At 51.1% G+C, this 17,506-nt stretch overlaps 1 protein-coding gene and 1 non-coding gene across 3 annotated transcripts in view; both read right to left on the reverse strand.

Moving 5' to 3' along the window:
• ZCCHC14 (zinc finger CCHC-type containing 14) overlaps positions 1 to 9,411 on the reverse strand; it is a 79,561-nt gene extending 70,150 nt beyond the window's left edge. For both annotated transcript variants that reach the window (XM_053554394.1, XM_053554387.1), the window contains exon 1: positions 8,818 to 9,411. In XM_053554394.1, coding sequence (XP_053410369.1) covers positions 8,818 to 9,387 — 570 coding nt within the window. In that variant the 5' untranslated portion in view covers positions 9,388 to 9,411. The remainder of the gene's footprint in view (positions 1 to 8,817) is intronic.
• A 5,640-nt stretch (positions 9,412 to 15,051) lies between these two features.
• LOC128580014 (U6 spliceosomal RNA) lies at positions 15,052 to 15,158 on the reverse strand. The gene has a single exon (XR_008378377.1). It is a non-coding gene; the product is annotated as a U6 spliceosomal RNA (small nuclear RNA).
• Positions 15,159 to 17,506: the final 2,348 nt, after the last annotated feature.

Below are 17,506 nucleotides of genomic sequence, written 5' to 3' on the forward strand. Positions count from 1 at the left end.
AAATAAATGGATGACTCGCCTGGAATAAAACGGCTTACTAGAGAAACTGCCCCACTTCCCTGCTAAGAGGACTGCAGGATGGAGCCACAGTGCACTGAGGTACAAGTCTCATCCTGCGGAGCGGCAGGTGCGCTGACTCACCACCACACTCCTTAAACATACAGGAAATGGGCGCTTGGATCAGCTGCAGGAATTTTAAAAGGGAGAACAGGGCAACACATAAAATAATAAGGAAAGTCCAGGGCATCTGAGCCACTCCAGGTCCAGATTCTTTTTTTTTTTTGTAGAGACAGAGTCTCACTGTACCGCCCTCGGGTAGAGTGCCGTGGTGTCACACGGCTCACAGCAACCTCTAACTCTTGGGCTTACACGATTCTCTTGTCTCAGCCTCCCGAGCAGCTGGGACTACAGGCAACCACAACGCCCGGCTATTTTTTTGTTGCAGTTTGGCCGGGGCTGGGCCTGAACTCGCCACCCTCGGCATATGGGGCCGGCGCCCTACTCACTGAGCCACAGGCGCCGCCCAGGTCCAGATTCTTATTCTACGGATACACTTACCTAAGTGTGAAAGGTCACATCTGTTCATAGCATGTAGGATACAGTGAGATGGTAACAGAGTGTCAACAGGCAGCAAAGCACACACACTGGGCAAAGCCAGTCAGCTTGTGGGGCAAGAACGCCCAGAGGGGAATCCGGGACACACCAGAGTGTGGAGGACACCAGTTATCTCACTGCAAATACACAGTCTCTCTGGAAGGTTCCACGAGGAGCAGTGTCACCTGCTATGAGGGGAATTAGATGGCTAAGAAGAAGGTAATGAATTCATTCTTTAAATGTCAAATAAAGTTCTCAGGTGGATAAAGGAACTGAACACTGTTTGACCCTAAAACGTTCTGATGCCCCTCCCTGACCGCCGTGGGACAGGGAAATCTTCCACCCAACACCCTCTGCACCTCTTCAACTTTTACCTCTGACATGTTATCCACAGGGCATCCCAAAAGTTGCCCTTAAAGTCACCATACATAGGGAAGAAGAGAAACTGTAGCTAAAAATACCTTTATTTGCACAATATTCACAATATTCAAAATTACAGAAGTTTACAAAGAGGTAACCGAGGCGTGGAGAACACGAGAGGTGGTGAAATGTCAGGGATGGGCCAGCTCCGGAGCAGGCATGGACGGGACATGGCCACCAAGGGATGGAGAGAAGAGGGGTGAGAGAGGCAGATGTGGAAGGGCTGGGCTTTGTTTACAGTCAAACCAGAGACTCCAGCATGTTTAGGAGCTAAGTGGGAAAACACTGGAGGTCACAGTCGGGGGCGGGACAGGAAATGCCAAAGTTCAGACGACTGACCTAACCACGTCCTGAGGAAGCAAAGATGTGCCCAAAGCTGCAGGAGGGGAGGAACCCAGGCTGCTGGGCCGAGGCAAGACCTTCCCGGGGCTCCCCCCTCAAAGGCAGGCCGGCTCTCAGCGGTGCGTGGTGCGTGGTGCCTGCGGTGGACCCCGGGCACCTGCCCCCCGACTTGGCAGACTCAAGTGCTGTTAGAGTAACAATTACTTGAAAGATACTTTCTTGCATTTGTCTTCTTTTCACTTTAAATAACTTCAGGCCTTAAAAGCCAGAAGAGAAATTGCTAAGAATTAACCTATTTTATTAGTCCCTGATTATCTTTTTACTCTTTTTTATTTTTATTTATTATTATGTTTTGTTTTGTTTTGTTTTTTATAGAGGCAGAGCCTCACCTTGTCACCCTCAGTAGAGTTTCGTGGCCTCACAGCTCACAGCAACCGCCAAGTCCTGGGCTTAGACAATTCTCTTGCCTCAGCCTCCTGAGTAGCTGAGCCGCCACAACACTCAGCTTTTTTTGTTGCAGCTCGGCTGGGGCCAGGTTTGAACCTGCCACTCTCAGTATATGGGGCCGGCGTCCTACCCACTGAGCCACAGGCACCGCCCCTCTCTTTTAACTCTTGATAGGAAACACATCCACAGGTAGTCCGGTCTCTTCACAATCAAAACATCCACACATCACTGCAGAAAACCACCTTGCTTAAATAATGTCTACGCTGCATGTACGTATCAAAGCTGAGGTGCAAATGAGAAACCCTCACATGATGTAAACTAACAGCTCTTACTTAACTAACAAGGTAACTACTGCTCCAGCTGGGAGCTTCTCACAGAAAGCGGGCTGTGCAGTGGCTCTTATCTACACATCTACAATGTAAGTCACAAGGAGGCTGGAGGGTCCCTGTAGCCAGGAGTTTAATACCAGCTTGGGCAAGATAGTAAGACCCCATTTTTACAAAAATAAAAATTGGTGGTGGGTGCCTATAGTTCCAATTACCTAGGAGCCCAGGAATCTGGGGCTATAGTGAGCTGTGATCCCACCTCTGCACTCCAGCCTGAGCAACAGAGTGAGAACCTGTCTCTTAAAACAACCACCACCACAACAAAAAGAAACAAAACCAAGTTGGATACAGTGGCTCACTCCTGTAAAATCCTAGTGCTCTGGGAGGACTCTTTGAGCTCAGGAGTTCAGGACCAGCCTGAGCCAAAAGTAAGACACCGTCTCTACTAAAAATAGAAAAACTAGTTGGATACTGTGGTGGGCACCTATAGTCCCAGCTACTCAGGAGGCTGAGGCAGGAGGATCACTCAAGCCCAGGAGTTTGAAGTTGCTGTGAGCTGTGATGCTGCCCCTGCACTCCAGGGGAGGTGACAGAGTGAGACTCTGTCTCAAAACAAAAAAACAAAAAGCCACTAAAACCTCTAAGATGAGGGTGGGGAGAATTAGTTTTTCTAGGCTTAACCAAAATGTCTTTTGACCAATTCACATTCTCTAAGGGAGGTGAACAGAACCAGCACAAGGACATTCTGCTGGCCGCTGAGCTGTAAGACTCAAATGTGAATTTGTTGGAAAAACGTATAGTTATCCAAAAATGTCCTCAATCCAAAAGGAAGGTGAATATGCAGAACTATTGAGAAATGGACAGACTACAGCCTGAGAAACAAGAGTTTCAAAGCCACAGCAAGACTCAAGTTCAGCTGTGACTGTTCTCCAATTCCCAGGAACCACACTGTCCTATCACACACACCACACCCAACGAGGACATAAAACTTAAAGTCCCACAAATAAATCAAAAGTGAACTGGCTTGTGTGAAAAAACGGCCTTCATTTAACGAAAGGGCAAAGGCCAGTGACTGAGATGCCACCCAGCCCAGCCAGGGCAGTGGGTGGAGCACCACTGCGATGCCAGTGACCCCACCAGGAAAGCCCTCCAGGCCGCACTCAGTACCAACAACGCCAGCACATCCACCTGGCGGCCCTGTAAGATCATATGGTACTCTTGCCGTACCTCTTCTATGTTTAGGTATGCTTTGACGCCCAAGTGCTTACGATTACCTACTGAATACCACAGGCAAGTGCCCAGAAGCCACGCCCTGCAGACTGCAGCCACCAATGCACAGGTCCCGGTGAGCAGTTCTGTGGCCCACACTCCAGGACCAGCCCCCCGTTAAGCGGCTTGTGTCTGCAGGTCTCCCTCCTGCACCTCACGCTGTGCTTCACTGCACAGACAAGGCACAAAAACCAACCCCAAACACCCAGCACGCCCTAGGACATCAGCTCCTCCTGAAGGGTGATAAAGTAACAACAAGAGAGCCAGACTCATCCAGACTCAAGTTCACAGACTGGGCAGCTGCTGCCCAGAGAACAAGTGTTACAGCTGGATTCAAAACAGTGCCTTTGGGTCACTGTTATCCCTTAACCCGTCAGCAACAGCAGCTGCTAAAGACAAAGGCCTTCCTCGGGGTATGAGGCTGCCTCCAGCTGCACCGGCGAAGCCCAAAGAAGCCATGTCTCACGTGACGAGCACAGGTCAGACCACCAGCACTTCACCTCTGCACGGCAGGGATTCCTAGCAGCTCTGGGAAGCAGTGAAGTGAGGTTACAGCTTACCGAGGGCAGGAGATGTGGCAGTCTGAACCAGCGCACGGACTTCACCCTTGGGCACTCCAGGCCTGTTCCCAGGCACATGCACCCAAAGGAAGACCACTCTTCCCCCTCCACTCCACCACCCCTGCACCAGGCACTTTAAGAACACCATTTTAGCACCCCCTTTAAAGTACCAAACACGTAGTTCTGTGCCACAAGGACACTGAAACACAGAGGTGGGGGCTCTCAGGCCCACCTGCCAGCCAGTTGGCACTCAGGTGTGGCCCCTGCTCCACACGCCCTCCCCAGGAACAACTTCACCGACGAAACCCCTGCAAGGCTTGCACCTCTGCACATACAGTGGTGGCCTCTGCTTCAGCGCAGCCCCTGAGACAGGCAATGGGCACACATGCCCAGCTCCGTGAACAAGGCCTCGCCAGCCGGCACGTGACCACAAGAATGAGGTTCCTCAGGACAGTCATGGGCTGACACTTCGCAAAGACCACAGTTAGTGGCAGGTCCAATACAGGGACATTAAGACAAATAGCCTATTATCCATGAAGAAAAAGTTGTCTAAAAACAAGCACATGAAACCACCCAAATATCTACCGGAGGACTGAATAAACAAAAGTGATCTGATCCATAGATGGAATATTATTTAGCTGTAAAAAGAACAAACTGCTGACGCTCACACAACAGAGACAGACCTTGACAGCGTGATGCTAAGTCTAGGAATCAGCCACAAAAGGCCACACGGTGTACGATCCACTCACGACACGTCCAGAAAAGTCATCCACAGATGACGGTCGGGCTGGGAGCAGGGGGAAGAGACTGCTAATCGGTACCAGATTTCTTTCCTGGATGATGACAAAGTTCTGAAATTAGTGGTATATTGGTTGCACAACTCTGTGACTATACTGAAAACCTCTGACTCAGACACTTCAGAAGGTGAACCGTGCGCATGTCAGTTGCATCTCGAGGAGGCTGTTATTAAGAAAGAATAAGCACTGCCGCAAAGAAACTGCAGAGGATTGTTTTTGTTTCCAAAAGTATGGCTTCAAATTTAAACGAATGAAAAGACAGGCTGTGGTGAGTCTAAACCCAGTCCTCAGCAACGGCAACGTCGGGGATGGCCTGTCTTTAAGGGACAGGAGAGCTGACAGCATTGAGCAGCTCAGTCCTCAGCAGAGTACAACTTCTTCCAGCTACCATCGGTTTGACTACCATGAATGTTTTCCTTTGTGAAAGTAAAATACAAGTGTATCTGTTCTACCTACACTCCCCACACTTAAACTTCTAGAAGTCCTCAAAACAATCAAAATTTTAAAGTAAAAACACAGTGAGGGCTTGGAGATGCAATCATAAATAATGAATATTTCAGAAAATACGGTTATAAGATTAATGGAACATCTCAAGCAACTGGAGAAAGAAGAACACTTCAACCCCAAACGCAGCAGAAGAAAACAACCAAAATCAGAGAAGAATTAAATGAAATTGAAAACAAAAGAATTATGTAACAGATCAATAAATCCAAAAGCTGGTTTTTTGAAAAGATCAAAAAGTAGGTGATGAAACTGGAGAGCATTACCTTAAGGGAAATAACCGAGGCACAGAAAGACACATATTGCTTCTTCTCCCTTATACATGGAAGCTAAAAAAATGCGAGCAGGGAGGTACAGAGAATGGAAAAATAGGTAACAGGACGGAAGGGCGAATCAGGTGGAAGAGGGAAGATGGACAGAAGTGGGTTAAAAGGTACACACTACATATTATATACCATGTACAAAATGTCCCATGTACCCCATAAATTTGTACAAATTTAAACAATAAAGTGGTTGCAAGGAAAAAAGAAAATACGGTTGTAAGAAAAAAAATTAAATAGGATACAGAATTTAAAAAGCAATCAACATCTTTAAAAGAAAAATACAGGGCGGCGCCTGTGGCTCAGTCGGTAAGGCGCCGGCCCCATATACCGAGGGTGGCGGGTTCAAACCCGGCCCCGGCTGAACTGCAACCAAAAAATAGCTGGGCGTTGTGGCGGGCGCCTGTAGTCCCAGCTACTTGGGAAGCTGAGGCAAGAGAATTGCTTAAGCCCAGGAGTTGGAGGTTGCTGTGAGCTGTGTGATGCCATAGTACTCTACCTAAGGCCATAAAGTGAGACTCTGTCTCTACCAAAAAAAAAAAAAAAAAACAAAGAAAAATACAAAGTCTCTAAGCTCAAAGAGCTCAAAACAAAATACAACATTATCAAAAAAAAAAAACGTAAGCTGGAGCTTTAAAAGGAAGGCTTTCCAGGCTTACATCAAACATTAGATTTGGGGAAAGTGGGAAAACCAGAGGTCAAAACGTGTGAAGGCTGCACTTCACCTGAGCTGCCTACACCAGGCAAGAAACGGCTTATTAACATCAGGACTTCGCTCTGAAGCAGCAAAGGGACAGAAAGTTAAAGAAATGTGACCGAAACCAGCTGAGCAGCGACATGGGATGTTGGAAAAACTAGAAACCATACTTGTTTTCAAATATGTAAACAATGGCCCCAAAATTACTCCTTAATGAGTAATCCTCATGAAGGGTCACATAGAATTATCTGATTTTTCCAAAAAAAATTTTTTTTCATTGCAAGCTTCAATTAACTACTCAAAAATCAAACATGAGTTTTGGTGCCTATAGCTCAGCAGCTAGGGCACCAGCCACATACACGGGACCTGGTGGATTTGAATCCAGCCTAGGCCTGCCAAACAACAATGACAACTACAACCAAAATACAGCCGGGTGTTGTGGCGGGTGCCTGTACTCGGGAGGCTGAAGGAAGAGAATCACTTAAGCCCAAGACTTTAAGGTTGGTGTGAGCTGTGATGCCACGGCACTCTACCAAGGGTGACATAGTAAGACTCTGTCTCAAAAAATAAAAAAAACATGAACACTCGTGGCCAAGATGTAAAAATATTTCATTCCACAAAATGTGCCTTGCTTTAAATTAGCACACCTCCATAAAAATGATAAAACGCCAGAGTGGCCACAAGGAGAAAGCAGCATTTACTGTGCCCCTGCTGGACACTTTACCTACGTATAACCCTAAAAACAAGGTCCTGTGGTGGTGACATCCCCTCCATCTGCAACAGGAAACTTCCAGAGGTACAGGATTCTGGCCAGGGTCACTGGGCTGGGAGATTCAGAGCTGGTGGCCTCAGAGGTGGTGGGGATGTGGGAAGGGACAGATCCCCTTCATGTCATCAAAGAGACTTTTGCTTGATAGAAAGGCTCTCTTACAAGAGATACTTTTATTTCAGATTTAGCTCAATGCCCCACCAAAATAATAACCACCACTTCCCACATAAGCAGCTCATGGGCACACTCCAGAATCTCCCTGCAGAGCTGATGGAGCTGCAGCCCAGCCAGACACCATCAATGCCTGGGGGACAGGACCAACAGCCCACGAAACTGACCAGGAAGGACTGACATTCCAGGAACAGGCAGCAGCTCCAGGAGTCCCAAAGCTTACACAGCGCTTACTACAACAACCCCACCTTCCTGGGACCTGGCCTTGAGGAGAACTTTCCTGCCTAGCACATTATATGTGATTCAGGCTGGGAACCCAACTTCATAAAAAGAAAAGCACAGTCTCAGAGATAAGTGTCACTGAAAAACATTAACACATCAATAAAAAACCAAAGCAAGTACCATAACCACTTCTTAGAGGAAGACATTAAAAAAAGAAGCCACATCCAGGCCTGAAAGACAGCTTTCAAAAAAAACACAAGCAAGCCAGGCGGTCCTCTCAGCTGCTCAGGACAGCAAAGTCACAGCAAAGTTTTAACTCCAGGAGCTAAAGACACTGCAAAGAAGCAGTTAGCATGACAGGTCCTGGCTGTAACCTCCTCTTCCCAAACAGAAATGGTCTGTAATCAAATACACACCACACTAGGTCAAAGAGAAATCTTTTCTCTTAGAGCAAAATGTTGGCACTGGTTTGGGGGGGGAGGGGGTCGGTTAGGACACTGCTGTGATGATGAAACATTCAGGATAGTTCACATGTCTAAGTGGAGACCAGGACGCCCCTCCTGGTCTCCACTTACACGTGTGAACTGTCTAAGAACTGCGGAGATCTCTTAACTCCTTGCCGACCTGGAACCCAAGGCAGCCACCGACACATCACAGTCAGTGGGCATTCAAGGCTCTCCAAGTCTTTCTCTGTCACAGCGGCCTGGGTCTTATAATCAATTGAGCACACCACGTCCACACACATCCAGACACACAGACTAACGTGTACAGACGTCCGCGGCGCCGCCCCCGCCCGCGGGGACTCAAGACACCTGTGCGGAGCGGCGGCCCCACGCGCCGTCCAACCCCTACCCCGCGAGCGACTCCTGCCACTGGCCCCCCGCTCTCTCCTTTTGTGGTAATAAACGCGATTTGGAGAAACCAAGGCGACACAATGTTTAACTGCTGTCACTCAAGAACCCTTATCGCGTTCTCCAGCCCAGTGTGGAGGAAAGTGAGCACCAAGGGGGCGCGAACTCTGACCGCTGATGCCGCCTCGGGCCGGGCGCCCGGGGAGGCCAAGCAGCCTTGGAGTGGGGGTCTGGAGGCTTGGGCGCGGCGAGTGGATTTCAGGTGTGGGGTGGAGACTCAAGACAGAGGATTGGGGCTCTACGCATACACTCGGGGCTTGGTTGCAGACCTGGGGTGAGGGATAATCGCCTGGGGCGTGGAATGGAGACTGGGGAGGAGGACAGTGAAGCCACGAGACATAAAATTGGGACACAGCGTCCAGTCTTGGGATGGGGATTAGGGTCGAGCAGTGGGGGCTTAGGTGGCAAATTGGGTATGGGACGCCTGGAGGGCAGACCCGGGGTGTGGGGACTCGGGGCGCGCGCACACACCTTATGGCAGGCCGGGCAGGTGGGCAGCGCGCCGCCGGACCCGGGCGCGCTCTTGCCCCCAGGGCCCCCGCCGCCGCTCAGGCTGCTCTGGATCTGCGTGAGCTCCTGGCGCAGCACCTGCTTCTGGTGGAAGCTGAAGGCCGGGTGGTTGGAGGCCATGGTGAAGAGCAGCAGGAACTCATCGCCCGTGCGGCCCTCGTTGAGCTGCAGCCCGTAGTTGTGGATGATGGAGTCGATGTGCGTGAGCGTGCGGTAGAGCACGCCCGCCGCCTCGCGCTGCTCCGAGCCCAGCAGCGCCAGCGACACCAGCAGCTTGCTGCGCACCACCTCGTCCGTCAGGTTGGTGAGGCTGCCCAGGTCGGCCGGGTTGTTGGCCTTGATCTCCGAGTCGCGCAGCGAGTGGTAGTCCTTGCGGGCCAGGTCCTCGAGGCACGAGCCGAGGAAGCGCAGCTCGAGCGGGATGCACAGGTCCAGCAGGCCGCACAGGAACTCCACGCGCTGCGGCGACGGCAGCTCCGAGAACCAGCGGTACACGCCGTCCCTCTGCAGCGGGCAGCGCTTCTCCACCATGCTGCCGCCCGCGCCGCGCCGCGACCCGGGGCCGGGGGCCGCGCGGGGGCGGCCGGGCGGCGCGGGGGGCCGGGGCGCGCCGGGGCCGGGGGCGCGCGGGCCGGGGCCGGGCGAGGGCGGGCGGGCGCCGGGGCCCGGGCCGGGGCCGGGGCGGGGGCGGGGGCGCGGGCCGGGGCCGGGCGCGCGCGGGCCGGGCAGCGCCCCCGCCAGGGGCCGGCGGGCGGGCGCGCGCGGGGCGCCGGGGGGGCCCGGGGCGGCCGGGGCGTCCGGGGGCGGCGAGCGGCCTCGGGCCCCCCGCTCACGGGGAGGCTCCTTCCCCGCGCCCGTCCCCAGCGGCGGCCGGTGCGCGGCGGCGGCGGCGGCGGCTGCTCCTCGTCGTCGTCGTCGTCGCCCGGGAGGCGGCCGCCCCCATCTCCCCCCGCGCCGCAGGGTCTGTCACTGCGGGCCGCCCCCCGACGGAGCCGCCCCGGCCATGCCGCCGCCGCCGCCCGCGCCGCCGCCCAGGCCGGCCGTTTCCCCGGGCCGCGGGTGCGGCGTCGCCGCCTCTGGAGCGCCTGAGGCCGCGGCAGAACGGGCGCCTCGCGCGGGAGGGACACGCGGCGGGCGCGGAGGGATCCGGCGGGACGCGCAGCGGACGGATCTGGGCCCGAGCGCGGCCGACAAGCGTCCGAGCAGCGGAGGGATCGCGCCTGGCGCTGACGGGCGGCCAGACCAGCAGAAGTGGGCGGGGTGGCTGCCTCTCGCGACAGCCCGGGCCGGCGGGGCCCGCCCCCGCGCGCTGATTGGCTCTGGAGGCCCGTTCTCGGCCCGTGATTGTTCCAGGTCCCCAATCCGATTCGCCCGCGCCGCGGCCCCTCCTCCGCAGCGGCTGTCGATCACGCTGGCACCGCCTCCTCCTGCCCCTCGGCGGCCGGCGCGACTCCATTGGTCCGCCGAGACCGGAGGGGCAGAAAACCCGGGGTGGATTTCTGTTCGCTTTTGTTCCCGCAAATTTGCGTGGAGCATTGTTTTTAAGTGAAAGCGAGGCGCTCGGCCTTCCTGCTATACTCCTGAGCGTTTTAATAGGGAGGTGGCGGCTGTTCCGAAAAGCTGCTGGGGCGGGGCTCCGGAGACCCGTTCCAGCCCTCCGACCTGTCACTGATCGGCTGTGTGACCTTGGGCCAGTCGCTTGGCCTCTCTGAGCCCTGGGCTCCGCCCTGGAAAAACGAGGGTAATAATAACCGCCCCGGTGGGCTTGTGAGAAGGTGGTGAGCTCACAGAGGGCGGGCGCCTGCATTTTTGAGGCGGCTGGCCTAACGTGGGGATGTGATGGGAGGAGCAAGTTTCTCCTAAAGCCCTTGACCAAATGGCTCCTTTAATTCCGCCCTCCTTCAGTGGGCTCTGGCCTAGACTCGTGGAGCCGAGAAAATGCGAACACACGAGCCAGGGCCAGAGGGCACACCTGGCGTTGCGTTGGCACTGGGTTGTGGGGAGGGAGCTGACGCACCCAAGCGCCCTGAAATCCTGCGACTGCACGATCCCATCGACAGGGAGGGAAGTGAGGCCTGGGGGCTAGACGCTTTCCTCCTCCCCTGCTCTTATACTAGGAGGCTTCCTTTGGTGTCTTGGGTCCAGAACTGGGGTCTGTAGGTTCACTGGTTGGCCAATGCAGCCCAGCGGTGTCCTAAGGCCAGCAGTGCCCTCCCCGCCGATGGAGCGACGAAGCGGAGAGCAGGACACACTGTAGAGATTGTTGAATAAATAAGTGAATTCCTTCAGGATATGGTCCAAGGTGCTGAAAACTTCCTAACAAAACATTCTCCACACTCGAGGCTTCCATGGGTGAACAGGCATTGCAGAGAGTCACAACCAAAAGACTGCTCCCTACTCCCACTATCCCCTCTACCCCTTGAGCGCATTTGGGGAACCACCTCAGTGTTCTCAATCTGTGAGAAGAAGCAGGAATGGGAGTGAAAGGGTGACTTCCCGCCTAGGCATGGGATGAGGCTGGGTCTAGGTGGATCCTTCACGGACTAATTTCTATCAATAATTATGTCAGTCCTTGCCGGCTTGCACATCACCGTTTTCACGTGGGCAAGGGGGCACATTCCCAAACCCAGGGTCTGAGGAGGTGAAGGATTTGAAGAGCAGGGCAATTCAAGACCTTTGCTTCCTATTGATAAAGCACATTTCTCAGAGAAAGGTCACGGAAAAATCTTGGAACCTTATCAGCGCTGGGGCTCCCCCAAGCCAGCCTGAACAGATTCCAGGCCTAGCTCTGGCAGCCTCATGACCTTGGCCATTCACTTGCCCCTCTGAGCCTTAGCCTTCTCCTCTATAAAAGGGAGCCAGGAACCTCACCTTCCTGCTGGCAGTGGAAGCCAGTGATGCTAACAGTTCTTACTAGCAGGCACAAGGGCAGCTTAAGCTCTGAAGTCACAGAATCTCAGTCCTGCAGCCTCCAACTTCCTTCATTGTACTTCTTGCTGTGTTATTTAATGCCTTTCTGTGACCCCTAAAAGTCCATGTTCATCCAGAACCTCAGAATGTGGCCTTAGGTGAAAAGTGGGTCTTTTCAAATGTGATTAAGGTAACAAGATGAAGTCATACTGAGTAAGGGTGGGCCCCAAATCCAAGGAGACTGGACACCCTGAGACCTGGGAGGAAAGGCCCCGTGAAGACAGAAGCAGAGACCAGAGCCACCCACCCCAGGGACCGCAGGAGCTGGAAGAGGCAGGGAGACTTCTCCCCACAGAGCATTCATTCAAAGGGAGCACAGCCCTGCTGACACCTGCTTTGGACTCCTACCCCCCAGAACTGTGAGAGGATAAATTTCTATTGTTTTTAAGTCCCCCATTTTGTGGTTATTTGTCATAGCAGCCTCAGGAAACCAGTTCAATGTCATTTCCTACTAAACGTTAATGTGACCGGACAATTCAATTTGGACAGATAGTAAAAACCTACCCCATGAAGCCAGACCTCAGGCAGGGTCTCGGGGAATGAGACGTGGGGGCTAACAGGTGGCTGGGCACGGTGGCTCACACCTGTAATCCCAGCACTCTGGGAAGCCGAGGCAGGAGGATCCCTCTCTAGCTCAGGAGTTAGAGATCAGCCTGGCCAAGAGTGAGACCCCCTGTTCCTAATAAAAATAGGAAAAACTAGCCAGGCATGTGGTGGGCACTTGTAGTCCCAGCTACTGGGGAGGCTGAGGCAGGAGGGTCACTTGAGCCCAGGAGTTTGAGGATGCTGTGATGATACCATGGCACTCTACCCAAGACAACAGAGTCAGATACTGTCTTAAATAAATAAATAAAGAAGAAGCTGACAGTCTAGACTCCCCACTCTGAAGGTGGCAGGTCGCCCATCTGAGGAGAGGAGAGGGTGGACGCTGGGGAGAGGGTGGATGCTGACCTGTCATCCCACCAACGCTCTCTGGGACCTGGCCCTGAGGATCTGGGTTCTCCACCCCAGGGACCTGCTCTCCTTCCCCCTTCTCCATCTTGACAGAGGCACAGGGTGACACCTGGCAGGAAGCAGGTCTCTCTCCACCTCTGCCTTGACAGCTGCTACCTGTTCATCCTCAAGAAAGCCCCAGACCTCTGTGGAATCCTGGAGGGAGTGGAGGGTCTCAGGGAGGAGACAGAGAGAGGCACTGGATCAGAGGGTGGGCCTGCCTCTAGGTGAATGCTACATAACACAGGCCACGGAAGAGGGGAGTGGGGCCATGTGTGTAGACACTGCACTGAGCGGGCCAAGCTCATTCATCATTCGGGCCAGAGCTGCCCAAGCCTCACCACCCTGGGGCAGGGGAGATGGCCCACAGGAGCTCACAATCCAGGGTCCCAAGATAGATCTATCTGCATTTTTATTTATGCCAAATTGATTACCTTTGGGTGCAAGATCAGGGAGAAGCAGGGACTGTCCCTTCCTTAGGGCTGGAATCAGGAATAAATCACTTTAATCATTGGGTGTTTGGGGTTTTTTTTTGTTTTCGTTTTTGTTTTTTGAGACAGAGTCTCACTCTGTCACCCTGGTTGCAGTGCCAAGGCATCATCATAGCTCACAGCAACCTCAGACTCCCAAGCCTAAGTGATCCTCTTGCCTCAGCTTCTCAAGTAGCTGGGACTGCAGGTGCCTGCCACCGTGCCCAGCTAGTTTCTCTATTTTTAGTAGAGTTGGGGGTGTCACTCTTGGTCAGGCTGATCTTCAACTCCTGACCTCAGGCAATCCACTTGCCTCAGCCTCCCAGAGTGCTGGGATTACAGGCACGAGCCACTGCACCCAGCCAATAGTTTTATTTTTCAGACAAAGACTGGAGGTTCACCACAAATTCCTCAGTTTTGCATTGAAGATATAGCATGCCTGGTATTATTTCTCGTGTTTGAACTGGTGACACAGAGGACCACAGCAGGTGCCAGGCCGGGCCTCGAAATAGGCCCCCAGTCCCCAAATATACCCTCGTCCCCACCCCACCATGGCCATCTTGTTCTTCCTTCCTGTTCTCCTCTTTCTGTCCCAAAGGAAGAGTCTGGGGACCAGTGGCTGAGGAGGAAGTCATGGAATTCTGATTAGAAGGAACTCCGATCAGGAGGCAGTTCCCCAGGCAGTCGGGCCTGGGAGTGCACAGAGGTGATTCACTGCATATTTTTCCCTGGGGGCATGTTAGATGGCTGAGTGGTCTGCAGTTAGGACACACCTACTGAGTTTCCTCTTTTCTTTGGTCTAAGCTCGGTCATTTTGTGTCCAAGAAGGTTCCTGGACCCAACACCCCTACTGAGGAGGCCATGAATCAAAAGGATCCCTAAACTTACTGTTGGTCCTTGCTCTGTGCCTTGTTCCTGGAAGCATTCTGCGATCACCATACCCCAGCAGGGCTGGTTCTGATACCTCTGTCAGAATTCCAGTTTGGCAGAAGGGGAATGGTCGGGGCTTCGGCCTATGATGGTAGTTGTTTCATATTGGAATTGGATTCTTGACCTAAAGCCAATTGCCCACAGACTCTGCCCCTCCCAGGAAAAACCCACAGATGTGACATATCGTTTATTCCCTGTTTTTGCAAAGGCCTTTCTTGCATGCCAGCTTTTCCTAGCTGTGACTGCGGACAAAGTCCACCTGGAGTCATAAATGGGCAATCAGCCCCAAACGATGCCCTGCCCTAGTTTCTGTACAGTGACCCCTTTTTGCCCACGGCAGATCTGCTCACCAGGGTGTCTTCTGGTGGCATGAGATGTGGTATTTCCCCAGTAGGAATTACCTGGGCTCTTATTTAAACTAGAGAGGCTTAAGATCCCCAGATACTGAGTCCTGGGGGCATTGCCTTGGAGTCTGCATTTTTGCTAGCACCAAAGCTTAAAAATGACTGTTGGGATGCGGGGTTGTTGCTTTTGGGCTTCTACGGTACATCCCTGAATTGAACAACAGCACCTGGGGTAGTGATTAGAGTTTTCTGTGAATATCCCGCATGCCATTCAGCATGGATTCATCCTATCCTACAAGTGAGGAAACTGAGGCTTAACAAGGATAAATTACTGACCTGAGGTCACACGGCTGGGTGGTTCCTGGGTTTAACAGTGTTATTTCTGTTCCGAGGCCTTATTTCTATTCCAAAGCCTTATTTCTGTTGTCTATTTATTTATTTCTCACTTTTGTAAGTTTTTTTCTCCAAAACATTTTATGTTTTTGACCTAAAATATGGAACACTTCACAAATTTGCGTGTCATCCTTGCATAGGGGCCATGCCAATCTTCTCTGTATCGTTCCAATTTTAGTATTTGTGCTGCCGAAGCGAGCACTTAGGTCTAAGTTTCTTATACTAAAATAATGAATCCTCTGAAGGCTAGTGATTAATTCGTTGCTGCTCTTGGTTTTGTAGGTTTTGTTTGCTTGTTTTTTACTTTTTATTATGGAAATTTTCAAACATACCCACAAGTCAAGAGAACAGGATGCTGATTCCTCACACCTCTCCTGGGTGTGGCTTCAGCAGAGATGACATTTTGCAGTTCATCTATTTCTCTCTCCACTCTTTTCTTTCTGGAGAACTGAGGACTTAAAACATAATAAACTAAGGACTTAAAAACATAAATTATGGTGTTGTTTTGTGTGATTATGAGGTAATATGTGTTCCTTACAAAGTGATCATACTTCACTAAAAAATAATATAAAACATTACCAATAGGCTCGGCCTGGTGCCTCATGCCTATAATCCCAGCACGTGGGAGGCTGAGGAGGGTGGTCTGCCTGAGCTCACAGGTTCAAGACCAGCCTGAGCAAGAGCAAGACCCTGTCTCTAAAAACATGGTCGGGCATTGTGGCGGACACTTGTAGTCCCAGCTACTTGGGAGGCTGAGGCAAGAGAATGGCTTAAGCACAAGAGTTTGAGGTTGCTGTGAGCTGTGATGCCATGGCACTTTACCAAGGGCAACAAAGTGAGACTGTCTAAAAAAAAAAAATCACAGATAATCTTCCTTCTCAGTCATGACCAATTCTAAAATACATTCTCCTAGACACTTTTATATTCATATATATTTATGTACACATACTTTTACAAAAATGGCACACTACACCAGGATGAGGTTATACTCTGTATTCTGCAATCTGTCTTTTCACTCAATTATATATCCCAAATGTCTCTCCATGTCACTGACTATTCTAATCACAGTTTAGAACCTCATTATTTGGGTGAACCATGGTTTATTAAACAAACCCCTTGTTGGGCATTCAGGTTGTTTCTATAACGAGAGTTTCTGAAGGCAGTTGTGCTTACCCTGGACTTTGCACCAGGCTGAAACCCAGTCCGCCTCCACTTGACCCTGCGCAGGTTCAGAGAAGTATGGAGTTTTGGAGGAGCACAGGGAAGGTGCAGGAGTCACATAGCTCACCCCACCTCTGATTGGAGGCTTCCTGCTGCCCCCACCATCTTGGTTGAAAAGAAGTCTCAAAACATGTGACACACCCAGACCCAAAACATTCCAAAGGCAGATCACATATTGTTTGGGTGATGAGGTGTAACTCTCAAAGGTTTCTTTTTAAACAAACATACCAGAGCTCACCCAACCCACAAACTCCCTCCTTCAAAGTAGTCGTTCCAGAAGGCACTACACGTTTTGTGATGAAATTGAAATTGCTTTAAAATAAATCTGTGAATTCCTCTTTTAAAGCTGTCTCAGAATCTGGTACGAATAACATTTGTGTGTACTCTAGGCTGGGAAAGTCTTCAAGGTTCATCAGGGACTGATATCTGGAAATAGCCTGTGCCCACCAAATAAATTGCAGACAACTGTGTCTAGTTTGAGCAGAAACAGATGTATTAAATATTAACAGGATCTCAGAGTCTCTAGCAGGATCAGGGAACCAGGTGGGGATACCATTTTTGTATCTTTTTTCTATAAGATGCCTGTTCACATTTTTTGCCCATTTTTAGATCAGGTTTGTGGGGCTTTATTTAACTCAATGTTTTAGAATTCCTCAAATATTAGGGATATTAGCCTTTTATCTGAGATTTATGTTGAAAATATTCTCTCCCAGGTAATCAATTGCCGTCTAATGTCATTCATGGTGTTTTTACAGTGAAAAAGTTTCTTTTGTCTTTATGTTGTTAAATTTATTTATTTTTAGAGAAGGGTTCTTGCTCTGTCACCCAGGCTGGTCTTAAACTCCTGGCTTCAAGTGCACCTCCCACCTGGGCGTGAGCCACTGTGCCCAGTCTGTTAAATTTATTGACCTTGTCCTTGAATCTGAATTCTGCATCAGAAAGTTAGAAAATCTTTCCCTACACCCAGGTTGTAAAGAAATTAACCCATAATTTCTCCTATTATTTGTATGATTTCATTTTTTTACATTTAGATTCCTGGTCCATTTGAAGTTTATTCCTATATGTAGTATGAAGTATTTGCTTTTGAAATGCATTTTAATTAACTGTGTTAATTAGACCAAAAGTTGTCAATTAAAATTCGTGAGAGAGCCAGACGTAGCACTGGATGGTCTGACAAAACAGGAGCAGCGAGGCCTGCGGTCATCAAAGGTTAAAACTTTTTTAATTAGGTTGGGCAAGGTGGCTCACGTCTATATTCCCAGCACTCCAGGAGGCCAAAGCAGGTAGATCACCTGAGTTTAGGAGCTCAAGACCAGCCTGAGCCAAAGC

This window comes from Nycticebus coucang, chromosome 2, assembly GCF_027406575.1.
Source record: "Nycticebus coucang isolate mNycCou1 chromosome 2, mNycCou1.pri, whole genome shotgun sequence".
NCBI lineage: Eukaryota > Metazoa > Chordata > Mammalia > Primates > Lorisidae > Nycticebus > Nycticebus coucang.